General features: G+C 44.5%; 1 protein-coding gene across 27 annotated transcripts in view; it reads left to right on the plus strand.

Moving 5' to 3' along the window:
• The window catches only part of picalma (phosphatidylinositol binding clathrin assembly protein a), a 37,059-nt gene that overhangs the window by 15,237 nt on the left and 9,314 nt on the right, over positions 1-12,508 (plus strand). For 10 of the 27 annotated variants that reach the window (XM_049017508.1, XM_049017511.1, XM_049017504.1 and 7 more), the window contains exons 2-15: positions 1,662-1,804; positions 2,348-2,423; positions 3,627-3,729; positions 3,979-4,072; positions 4,573-4,684; positions 5,318-5,424; positions 5,498-5,539; positions 6,324-6,335; positions 6,495-6,580; positions 7,103-7,226; positions 8,167-8,294; positions 8,627-8,724; positions 10,011-10,163; positions 11,675-11,755. In XM_049017508.1, coding sequence (XP_048873465.1) covers positions 1,662-1,804; positions 2,348-2,423; positions 3,627-3,729; positions 3,979-4,072; positions 4,573-4,684; positions 5,318-5,424; positions 5,498-5,539; positions 6,324-6,335; positions 6,495-6,580; positions 7,103-7,226; positions 8,167-8,294; positions 8,627-8,724; positions 10,011-10,163; positions 11,675-11,755 — 1,359 coding nt within the window. The remainder of the gene's footprint in view (positions 1-1,661; positions 1,805-2,347; positions 2,424-3,626; positions 3,730-3,978; positions 4,073-4,572; positions 4,685-5,317; positions 5,425-5,497; positions 5,540-6,323; positions 6,336-6,494; positions 6,581-7,102; positions 7,227-8,166; positions 8,295-8,626; positions 8,725-10,010; positions 10,164-11,674; positions 11,756-12,508) is intronic. The other 17 variants (XM_049017521.1, XM_049017523.1, XM_049017526.1 and 14 more) reach the window with 6 other exon arrangements.

Genomic DNA, 12,508 nt, shown 5'->3' on the forward strand with positions numbered 1-12,508 from the left:
CGTGAGCGGGATTGGAACAGAAATTCATTGTGCTCATTGACACTTTGTTGAGCCAGAAGGAGCCTTCGAAACAATTACATGTGCACTTCTATAAGTACTAAACCATGTTTAGTTAAGCTTTGCCTTAAATGCTCCCTGTGTAGTTGTATTTTTTTTGTTTTAGGAATATTACCTTCAATTTGGTTGGTAATCTATATTTCTCAGTGCTCATGTCACTGGTTTATAAGCTTTTTAGTGCTACAAGAAAGGAAATGGTCACGTCAAACCTGATATTTGTTTAATGCTCTGGTTACTTCATATTTTCACTTCTACCAGTATGCACTGCCAAATGGTTTGTTCATTTACAAACTTTTTTTTAAAGCAAAAAAAGGTGGAGCAACATTCATCAGCAGTGTACAAGTCCCCATTCTGTCTATCTTAAAGTTTTTTTTTTTTTTTTTTTTTTTTTATTGGCAGATGTGTCATCATTATGTTCACAAGACTCAACCGTGTTCTGTAAATAAACAAACCTGTCAGAAATGTCACAAGTTCCTGTGGGTGTTTCCCCAATTTATGCAAAATACCAATTCCATGCAGCTGCAAAAAACATATGAGAGCAGTATTGTTTGGATGTGTTCTGTTGCCATGTAGCAAGTGAAAGAAAATGCAAACCTTTGTGTTACAGCTTCAGGGCTAAAAAGCACAGACTATATATTCAGTCTATTCTTGAAGGACTCCCGCATTTATTGTGAATTAGCACTTACCATCACGTGTATGTATGTGTAATGCTTAGTTAAACTGTGGATGAAATGATGTTGCCCAGTGCATTAATGGATAGCATAAATAAACCAGTAATGGCCATGGAGGCATTAAAATTTAAAAATGAATTGGGTATATGTGCTGTAAGAGCCAGGGAACAGCTTGTTAGTCAGCATTGTGCTTAGAGCTTTCATGTTACAATATGTTAACAAAAGGACACAAAGAAATTGTTGGTTATGAAAGGGCGATTTGTTCATTTTAACTGTGTGATCTTTGTGTGAGCACCAACTTTGGGATCACCCTACACTTGTCATTTGCAGAAGGTGTGGTGTCATACACGCAGATGCAGACGAGGGTGATAAGTGGGTTGGGTTTTGGGATGGTAGCAGTTCATGAAGTATAGCAGTTTTGTTACTCTGCCAATATAATTAACCTGCTTGGCCCTGTAGAGTGTTTCTATAATGCAGGCTTCTGCTGTATTAGTTCAAAGTTCTTGTTTTGATGCACATTTTTCATGTCCTCTCTACATTGTTGTAATAAAAAGTAGATTTATCCAAGGGTAGATCTAGAGTTCCTATATTGGGGTTTGCAGACGTCAGGCTTAGGATGTGGCATAGACCAAGGCCAGCCTCACGATGGGGGAGGGAGTCAGCCATGAGGCATCTACTTTCACTCCAGGCCAGATGGTGGTGGAGACCTGCCAAGGGGAAAGAGGCTCAGAATTTCTTTACCCTACAGATAGCGGCTGTAGTTATGGCCTGCAAAAAAACTTGTGAAACCATATGAGGAACTCTGCGTTCTCTGGTTTGGAACCACACTGCTCAGATGTACTGTATCTTTCAGGGTCTTCGGTTTTTTCTGGTGTTTAGCTTGTTTTTTTTTCTGTGTCCTGCCAGTAACCTTTCCCCAATGTCTCTGCCCAGACCTGATCCAGTGTACCAATGAGATGAATGTGAACATCCCCCAGCTGGCGGACACTTTGTTTGAGAGGACCACCAACACCAGCTGGGTCGTGGTCTTCAAGTCCCTCATCACTACCCACCACCTCATGGTCTACGGCAATGAGGTGAGCAGGATGCAGCTGGTGTCGAACTACAGTCTGAATTCAGAGATGGTCTTAAATGGGTACAACCAGTCTTGGTGGCGCTCTGGGATAGAACAGCACGAGTGTTTCCCCATCACTTCCTTTTGTGTACTTCTCTTTGCTCTTAATGTTACTTGGCTTTTATGTAGGCCGATCTTGTTTTTTTTAAACTTGCATTAACTTCTGCCTTGTATTGAGTGGCAGTGATTATTAGTTATAGCCAGGGTTATTCTTTATAGAAGACCAATGCTAACCATGTTCTCTCTTTACACTGTACACTGCTGTAGTTGCCTAGATAATCTCAATGTTTGCTTGTTTATAGTGGTGGATTTACCTGTTTTCTTTGCAAAGTGTGTGACAGCTGAGATGTCCATGTAATGTAATGGCCATTGTAATAGTTTCTTGAAGGCTGGCTTGTTACATTCTGCTCAATCAGATTTATTGTAGGGATAAAACCCCATTATGTTGAACTTTGCTCTATATTCTGTGCAATTCTAATCATTTTTCACTTTTTTTTTATTGCAGCGATTTATACAATACTTGGCTTCAAGGAACACTTTATTCAACCTGAGCAATTTTTTGGACAAAAGTGGGTTACAGGGTGAGTGATACTGCTTCAACAGTCGGTTTTGCGTTTGACATGCTAGCATAAGATGTGCTAGACCACATGAAATGAATATGCAAATCACAAACATTTAGAAGCCCGTATTCGGGTTCTGTCAGACATGACTGGTTCACTGCTCCTCCAGCTGGCGTGTCATGTCTGGGGGGGGCGGAGCCTTCTGGAAGGTTACATTTGGATTGGGATAGCTGAAGGTCTTTAAAGTCTAATCAATGCCTAGCATAGGATTGTGGGTCATATTAGTGCCTCCCTCTTTTCAGAGTGTATCTGTTGTAATGTGCTTTATGGGTTACGTGTGGCCTTCCAGGACTATGTTAGCATGACACGTTTTGGTTTCCTATGCAGGGTCTTCCTATGCAAATGAGCTTGCCAGCAGTTGTTTCCTAAGCTGAGGGAAAGGGAAATGCGCGTGTGTATGTTAATACCCGGGTGCACTGTCCTCTGGCAGCCTGCTCCAGAGGGAGCCGTCTTTGGGAAGGCAGGGTCTCTGGAGCCCTACTGCCCCCACACCCCCCCTCCCCCCTTTTTTTTTTAAATCAGCGGCAATATCACGTGCTGTCAGAGTGCCGGAGCTACCGGGCAGCCCTGATGGCGGTTTCTCACTGGCTCTGCCTCCCATACTGCTGGGAGACATTGAATCCGCTTACTGAAGACTCTGTTACCAAACAGCTCACTGTTTAAAATGAATAACTCCGACTCAGACTCCTCATACTTTGCCTTGCATTTGCACTCTATTTCTCTTTTAACCTGTGACAGTATTTGTGTTAAGCCCCTCATCTGGTTTTACAGAATGTTACTCTCCAACATTGCATTTACATTTATTCTTCTGGCAGACGTTTTTCTCAAAACGATTCCCAGCAGCAAATGTTTCTCTGTGTTTAGGCCTCTGAGGGCACGCATGTTTGCGCTAAGGCAAAGAGGGCTTTAAATATAAAAGGCCACCTAGTTAAATGAAGTGCCCTTGATCAGGCTCTCGTACAGGGATGAACGGCACAGTTTCTCATTGCCTGTCTCTGTGTGGTTTAATTTCATGTTGGGAAAGTGATTTTTACCTGTGCAGACAGACCGAAATTGGGGTGTCCAGGCCACAGGAGCTGGGCCTGGCACCAGTTAGCAGATGCGCAGTGCTTTGTCACAGGCCAAAATCCATGTATACTTTTTCTGATGTCGGTCCCTTCCTAGGTTATGACATGTCGACTTTCATCAGAAGGTATAGCCGTTACCTGAATGAGAAAGCAGTTTCTTACAGACAAGTCGCTTTTGACTTCACAAAAGTAAAACGAGGGTAAGTTCACTTTCCTTTTTTCTTTTCTTCCTTCCCCCAGCTGTTCAGTATTTGGAAATGAACTCGTTTGATTTCTATTAAGCTGTCCAGGCAACCGTTTTGTGGTAGAAAGCCAATGATCTCAGTGTGAAAGATGTGTGCTGCTCTCCCAGTCTTCCACCTCCAAACCCTCTGCATCTTCTGAGTGATCACAACACCCGTCCCTCAGTCAAAATAAACCACTTCCTTAATGTTGTTTTTATACCAAAGTGCTGATGGAGTGATGAGGACCATGAACACAGAAAAGCTCCTGAAGACCATCCCTATAATTCAGAATCAGATGGATGCTCTTCTTGATTTCAACGTGAGTAGTTCTTTTGTGATTCTGAATAGGCAAGAGAATAAACTATCGCTATTGAAATCCATCCATCCATCCATTTTCCAAACCGCTTATCCTACTGGGTCGCGGGGGGTCCGGAGCCTATCCCGGAAGCAATGGGCACGAGGCAGGGAACAATCCTGGATGGGGGGCCAGCCCAACGCAGGGCACATTCACACACCATTCACTCACACATGCACACCCACGGGCAATTTAGCAAGTCCAATTAGCCTCAGCATGTTTTTGGACTGTGGGGGGAAACCGGAGCACCCGGAGGAAACCCCACGACGACATGGGGAGAACATGCAAACTCCACACACATGTGACCCAGGCGGACACTCGAACCCAGGTCCCAGAGGTGTGAGGCAACAGTGCTAACCACTGCACCACCATGCCGCCACCCGCTATTGAAATATCGAGTTTAATTACAGGTTAGCTGGTTATGCTGGCCTGTTCTTTTGTAATAGTTTTTTTTTGTTCCTTAGGTCAATGCCAATGAGCTTACAAATGGGGTAATCAATGCAGCTTTCATGCTCCTGTTCAAAGATGCAATCAGGCTGTTTGCGGCCTATAATGAAGGAATCATCAACCTGTTAGGTGAGTGACTCCACGCGGCCCTGCATTTATAGACCCTTTGTGTCTCATGGTGTTTCACCAGCACGGGGAAACCTTTGAGTTTTTTGTTGGCCTCAGATTGTTGAATTTATAACGTTATCGCTGTACACGCTGAACTACCTGTCATGCCACACTTTTTTCTTTGAATTTAACGCTGTGTCAGTATTTCTTTGCCATGTTTCTTTTGGGCACGCCAGCATGAGTTAAATTATAAGAGCTTGTATGTCTTTATCACTGCTGTGGTCAAAGGTCAGTCAGCTGCTCGTTAAGAGAGTGGGATAAATCCAGCGCTGTCATCTTGCTGAGGTCGTAGTTCACAGAGGCGCCCGTCTATGCCATCGACGTGCCCTGACCCCCCACCCCCACCCCACGTAGTGTCCAGTTTCATTAAGTGTGCGGTCCCATCGTGTCCCTAGCCTAGCTGAGGGATGACACTTTTAATTCCTTCTTAAAGTGCTTTGCCCTTGTGGCTCTGGGTTAACCTGAAGCAGCTGTCTCTCTGTATGGCTATTTTCCAGTAAGTCCTGTATATAAATTTCCCTGTAAGCTGGCTATGAAGAAGAAAGCCTTTGTTTCCTTTTCAAATTAATACTGAACCCTGACCCCTCAAAATAGAGAAATACTTCGACATGAAGAAGACCCAGTGTAAAGAAGGCCTTGACATCTACAAGAAATTCCTCACCCGGATGACAAGGATCTCAGAGTTCCTCAAAGTTGCAGAGGTGAGCTTTCCTGGGATGCCTTTAAGGGGTTCCTGAGGGCGACATATTCCTGACCTATGCTGTCTTTTCACAGCAAGTGGGCATCGATCGGGGGGACATTCCAGACCTGTCTCAGGTAAGACACCTGGTCCGGACCGATGAACTCATTTTCCCCTTGGCTTGCCCCCTTGCTAGTACCTCTTCCACATCTCCCTGGCCGAACTTACTTGCGACCTTTTGCTGCCTATAACTTCGCCCGGCACAGACTTCCGAGGCACTGACGAGCGCATGAGGGCCCTCTGTGCATGTCGCCCATGTGGCAAACCTTAATTTTCCTGACTTCTCACTAAATACAGCAAATAAAGGTGTTAATTCAGGGTGCTGTGGGTCGCCACTGGAGACTAAGATGTTGGGTGTTTGGTTGTTACTATCAGAATTTGGGGTGGGGGGGGTATTTGCATGTGAGCAGGTTTCAGATTTTGCAAGAATAACTGGCACAAGGATTTTTGGCAGTGGTTGTTTTTTTTTTGTCAAAGTATAGAATATTATTGTTTGGAAGGGAGAGGGATCAGAATCGGTGCAGTTAACCCAGTGGTTCTCACAGTCGGTCCTCGGGCCCCACTGCCCTGCTTGTTTTCCTGCTATCCCTGCCCCAGCTGTCTTTCAGCTTCTGATTACCTGCATCAGGTGTGTTCAGTCAATCAGCAGTGCGTAGGGCAGGGATAGCTGGAAAACGAACAGGGCAGTGGGGCCTGAGGACCGACTGTGAGAACCACTGGGTTAACCTAGTGTTTTTGAATCGCTGTTTTTGTGCTGGTGTTTTAACTTCTAGTGAATTAGGCAGTTGTACTTTTTCTATTCCTGTCTCTGACAATTACCACCTTTATATTCTGTATCTTTCCTTATCTTTCCGTTTTCAGTTTACGGTTTGTGTAAGTATCTGCATCTCACTCTCTCCTTTTCTGTGTGTGTTCAGTTGGAAATTTCAGCTTGGTGTACATGTTAAAATTCTCTGCATGCCCGCCGTATCTGGTCGTCCCTGGGTTCTGCTCGACCCCTCCCATCCTGAATGAGTGTTTGTCTTGTGATAGGCCCCCAGTAGCCTGCTGGATGCTTTGGAGCAGCACTTGGCTTCCCTTGAAGGAAAGAAGGTCAAAGATTCCACTGCTGCAAGCAGGTATGGTTTTGAATTGTGGCTCCTTTCCCCTGAAAAGTGACTTCTGAGTGTGATCTCTGTGGAGCACGTGTTCGGGCAGGTCCACATGGCTCTCAACGTGCCTTGTAGCTATGTTTTGTGTCTGTCTGTTCTCTTCTCAGTCATCCATCTGAGAAGCTTTGTTAGAACCCTCCGAAATTCATACTGGTCCCTTTCAGCCACTCTTATCAGATCTTCTGAAATAACATGTGACTGTATATTATGGTGTTAAGCTTCCTGTTACTTTCCTGATGGGGGGTTTTTTGGCCTTTAATGAAAAACATTCCCTCCTCTTGATGTTCCAGAAGTTGAAGACCCAAAGTAGCGATTAGTAATTTGCCACTCACTCTCGCTAATTCGCACCGATGCACGTGTCAGGGCACATTGGAAGGATGTGTACCCCCCACAAATGTTGCCCGGTGCCAGTGGAGCATTTCCGACGGCGCCAGTGTTACCGTACTGTCTGGAGCCGTAACCCCACCCCCCCCGGTCTCACATGTCCAGGGCCAGCACCCTCTCAAATGCGGTATCGTCGCTGGCGAACACGGGTATCTCCTTCACCAAAGTGGACGAAAGGGAAAAGCAGGCGGCCCTGGAGGAAGAACAGGCTCGCTTAAAAGCGCTCAAGGTACACTTCTCCCCCCACCCCAATAAAGGAAAAAGGCTCGCTGTCTATATGCTTTTCACCCAGGCAGTAATCTCTAAGCTGCGAATGCTAGCTGCGTCTTGATATTTTGTGGATTTTGTTTCACCTTAACTGGGTAGTGATGCTGGCTGCTGTGGGTTTAACTCTGTAAATTTAAGCTGGAAACCAGCGAGAGATGTTGGTTTCCAGAAGGTTCCCGGTTTCTGTTCGAGGTGTGCCCGTGTGTCTGGGAATTTCTTGGCAGCAACTTTTATAAAGTGTTGTTCCTTCATCTCTGAATTTGTCTAAGGTGTGTGTGTGTGTGTGTGTGTGTCTGTGTGCGCGCGTGTGTGTGCACGTGTGTGTGTGTGCGCAAAGTGCGGTAAAACCTGAAACTTCCTTACATTTGGGGACATTTTTCAGGGTCCTCATTTGGATAACCTGTTTCATAAAAATTTGATCAAAAAAGTTAAAATGCCAAGTCTTGCATCTTGTTTTGTTACTTTTGGTTACGGTTTGGACTGGGTAGGTTGTAAGGGTGATTGGGATTTGGGATTTTACCGTAAAAATGAATGGAATGTCCCCCCTTCAGATAGGTACGCCAACGTGTGTGCGTCTGTCCTAGGAATGGTGTGAAAAGGCCTCGGCATTAAAATATTTAAAGTTTTTTTGACTACATTGAATTTTGGTGATCAGTGGTCATTGTTGACACGCCACAGCACACAGTGCACAACAATGAAATGTGTCCTCTGCTTTTAACCCATATGCGACATCGTGACACAGCAGGGGGCAGCTAATTCAGCGCCTGGGGAGCAGTGCTTGGGGGCGGCACTCTGCTCAGGGTACCTCAGTGGTGCCTTGCTGGTCGGCAATTCAAACCCGCAGTCTTTCAATTACAAGTGCACTTCCGTGACCATGAAGCCACCACTGACCTTCTTCCTAGGAACAGCGTTTGAAGGAGTTGTCAAAGAAGCCATCCACCACTGCTGCGTCACCCGTCTCTACCACCGGGGGCACAATCAGTACTGCCCCGGCGATTGACCTCTTCTCCACTCCCAGCTCCACAAACAGGTCTTGATTCTCTTGATTGGCTTGTGTTTAGGTTCCCTAGGCCTTAGACCTTGTATCTCTACTATAAGGGTTTTTGTATAACTTAAATCGCAGATGGTTGTGTTAATCACTTCTGCCGATGTGGAAGATGACATTTGTTCTGTTTTTGTTCAAATTTTAATATATGGCCAGTGTTGGGCAGATGCGAACTCCACAGGAACTTGCTGGTTACGCATGGGTTCCAGTCCTTTAGGCCGTGCCCAGTCACACTCCATGTGCAGCCATCTGAGCTGGTTGTGGATGGTTCCTGGTGTTGACTGAAGCAGCTCCATGCCTTTCTCCTTCTCGCCCAGCACTTCCAAGGTGCAGAGTGACTTGCTTGACCTGCAGCCAACATTTCAGCCACCGATGCCAATCTCCACAGGCCTGCCTGTAGCAAACACATGGGCAGGTAAGCAGCCCCGATGCTTAGCTATACGTTATTTACACTTGACTGCAAGTCAAGTGCCGCTCTATCAGGCGTTGAGTTTAAGGTGATAAGTAGTTTTAATATTTATATAATGATTGGCAGAATATTATGATTTAAACATTTAAAATATGACCGAGTTGAAATGCCGCTGCATTAATTGTGATCTTATGGCAACTCTAGTTTTTAATCGTGATATGGCGTGGTACAGTCTTTCAAAAGAATACTCAGAGATTAGGTTGCTTGAATGCTAAGGAGAGGTCGCAGACTTGAAAAGATTTGCTCTTGTAAGGGGCTCAGTTCCAGTATATTAAGGTATAATCATATGCAGGTCCTATCACTGTGTGCTTAATGTGGAGGTCAACAGCTGTAAAAAAAAGTTAAACAATGATAAGCTGAAACTGATTACCTTAGCTTAAATGCTTACTTAACTGTGATGGGTAAACTCATTCTCTAATGATGCATTTAGAAATGCATATCCCTCATTTCACTTGCATTTCTATAAGCATTGTTCTTCAGTGTGGTCTGGTGACACATTGAGGTACTGTTGTGTTGTATTGGGTTTTTACTTCAGTACTAAAAATGGGTTTCTTCAGGGTGTAGTTTATGATCTGGCAGGACACTGGTGATCGGCTCTTTCTCATGATGTCATCTCTGCATGGTTTGAAGGAAACAATTTGTGTTCAGTCAACAGCATTGCAATCCAGTGCTTCTCTTCAATTAAGAAAATCGAGCGTTTTATTGATGTTCACTCATCTTGAGTTTTTATCTCCACTGGCATATGATTGTGACTAGGAGTGATGTCATAGAAAGACTCGTTTGTATGTTTTCCTTTTCGAGTTTGGATGATCCATCAGTAATTTTAATGTGCACCTCCGGTAAATCACAGATCAGTGATCCATTCGGCTTTGATTTCATCTATTTACGTAGGAAAACACATTATTTGGAGGCAGCCGAATTCTTTGGGAGACATCAGCCTTCTGTGTGTGTTGTATTGGTTCTCGCCTGCATCCACATGTCCCCTTTTGTTCTGCAAATTCAGTATTTGAGGGGAACAGACTCAGCCCCCATAACTCCGCAGTTATGGTGGATGTTGTAGAAAAGCCTGAAGGTGAAACACATAAAATTTTAAGAGGGACTGTAAATTTTAAGTGAAAATGTGAGGGTTGTTTTATGTGCAGATTTTTTTGTTGCATGATCTGTTGTATTTGTCACATCTTCCTCTAACATCTCCCTGTTCTCTTGTTTTCTTTCCTTTTGCCTGCATATAGATCCTTTCACTTCTTCTGAAGCTGTCGATGACTCCATTCCAAACTTAAACCCTTTCCTTACAAAACCTGTTGTCGATGCTGTCCATCTTCCTGTTGTGTCCTCAGACGGTGTTAGTTTTTCTTCTAGGACACCCAGTCATGAAATGTTTGGTGGTAAACTACTTTATTTTCTCACTCTTACTGTGTTTAGTTCCCTGTTCTTTCTTGTTGGGTTTGGAAGTCAGTGACCTTCCATGCCCTGCATGCTCTGTTGTACTTTCCCGATTCATTAGACATGTTTGTCTTTTTTTTTTTTTCTTTTCTCCGTATGTGTTTTGTAAGATTTTTTTCCTTTTCAAATAGTTCCCCTTCCCATTTAAACAATGCTTTGAACGATTTGAATTATTTGATTCTTGGCTAGAGGAATGAGTTGATTTGTGTTCCCTGAGGGAAATGGGGTAAGGAGGGGCTATAAACACACAGAAGAATGTGGAGACCAGTTGCTCTTGTACTCTGTTACTTTTTCAGTAAGGGATGGGTGATTTAAGGCTCCGCATGTTGGTTTGAGGGTGATGAGAAATGGCAAGCAGGCAGGCGAGGTGCAGTGGCTTTTGTTCTTGTGAATATATTCACATCCATTTCGAGTGTACACCCAACTCCAGGAAGTTCTCATTATTTGCTGAAAAACATTACGCTTTTAAGGTAGTTATGCAGTAGTTAAGCATTCGTCTTATTTAAAGAGAGACTTCATTTTCTTTATTTTGCCTTTATAGTTTTACTTTATTCCTGAATGCTAATCTGTTTCAACTCTCTAGATTATTACAGTTACAATCCCTTTGCTTATTCAAGCGCTTCTTTTGCAACTAATTATGAACACACACAGCTTTGATAGAGCAGATTATCTCAGGTACAGCTGATGAACCATCACGTCTATGTTTCCTGGGTCCTAGGAAACATAATCATCTTGTCGGGTTCCTGTTCACTCTCCAGTTGCCCCCCTCCCTCCCTCCCGCAGGTGGTGTCTTCCCCCCGGCAGGGGTGGCCAATCTTATCCGCAAAGATCCGGTGTGTATGCAGGTTTTTGGGATAACCTGTAGGTCAGCTGTCCAAAGGATTCTTCAGCCAATCAGTCCTCTAATTAGTAATCTAATTAAGGAGTTGCAGCGAAAAACTCATACACACTGGCCCTTTGCGGATAAGATTGGCCACCCCTGCTCTAAGGGGATGGACTGCCCTAGTCTTAAAGCTACTGGGTCTGTTGGCTTTCCTTCCATCTCAGGAAATCGGTCATTGACATAGGAAGGCAAATTGCCAGACAGTTAAGGGTTAAATCTTATAATAGCCTCCAGCTCTGCTTCTGCTTGGCCTCAGTCTGGCTCATCTCATATTGATCGTATCTGATCGAGTCTATTTGAGCTTCCCGGGATGAAGGCTGCAGAGTCTTGCTTTAAAACCCACCAGCCGTAGTTGCTTCAAGACTTGAATTGACCATCCCTGCTTTTTTTTTTTTTTTTTTTTGAGACTAACATGTCACCTGTTTTTTGTTTTGGCTTAATTTTTTAAACAGAAAACCCCTACATTTATTAAACTGGTGTAGACTTTGTGCCATTGTGCTGTCTTTTCTGCGTCGTGCTCTAAACCCCTCTCTTGCTCCCTGTCTCTGTGCCTTCCTCACTGGCTTTCAGATTCCTTCTGTGGTCCAGCACCCTACCCTAATGCCTCTCTCTTCCAATCTGAGCCCTCTGCTGTAGCTGGCCTATTTGGAGGTAGGTGTTCCACGCTGGTGTGTGTGTGTGTGTGTTTTTCCCCTCCCCCTCTGCTCTCGTCCTTTATGTTTAGTGTCTGTCCTTTATACTTTGTCGCTAATATCTGGTAAATCAGGGGAAGGTGGAAGCCAGGAAAGCCATTGAAGGGCTTGGTGTCGCATTTGTGCTCGGCACAAATCGGTGTTAGGGTGCAACACAAATACACTTAGAAGGCCAGAAGGGGGCACTGGTCCTCGCTCTCCCTTTCTCAGTCACATAAGTAAAAGTAAGGACGGCACTGATCAGTAAGCCGCAGGAACGGCGTCCTCTGGCTTTGCCATGAATCCGTTGCACGAGTGCCCTATTAATGGTTTTCCTGCCTTGCGGTTCAACACCCTGATCACATGACCCGGAAATCCATTTTAAAAAGACAGAGGAATCTAAGTGCAGGGATATAAGTGAACTTACTGTCCATTATAGAGCTTTTACAGTAACGGTGTTCCATTTGGAGGAGTACGTCGACTCGGGGGGGCTCACAGCTCCAGCTCAGTCTGTTACAACCAGGTGCCCTGAGTATTGATCCTCTGCTATGATGTGACCTCAGATGCCGGTCATTCTGATCAATGAGCCAACCTGTGAAATAACGGTGGCCTTTTTGGAAACAGTAATGGTTCCCCAAATACCTACTCCGCAGCTGTGCCTGGTAAATATTTTAATATGTAGGGTACCTTAACTGACTTAACTTCAGAACAGGGGATCTGGAAGAGTGTGTTA

This window comes from Brienomyrus brachyistius, chromosome 6, assembly GCF_023856365.1.
Source record: "Brienomyrus brachyistius isolate T26 chromosome 6, BBRACH_0.4, whole genome shotgun sequence".
NCBI lineage: Eukaryota > Metazoa > Chordata > Actinopteri > Osteoglossiformes > Mormyridae > Brienomyrus > Brienomyrus brachyistius.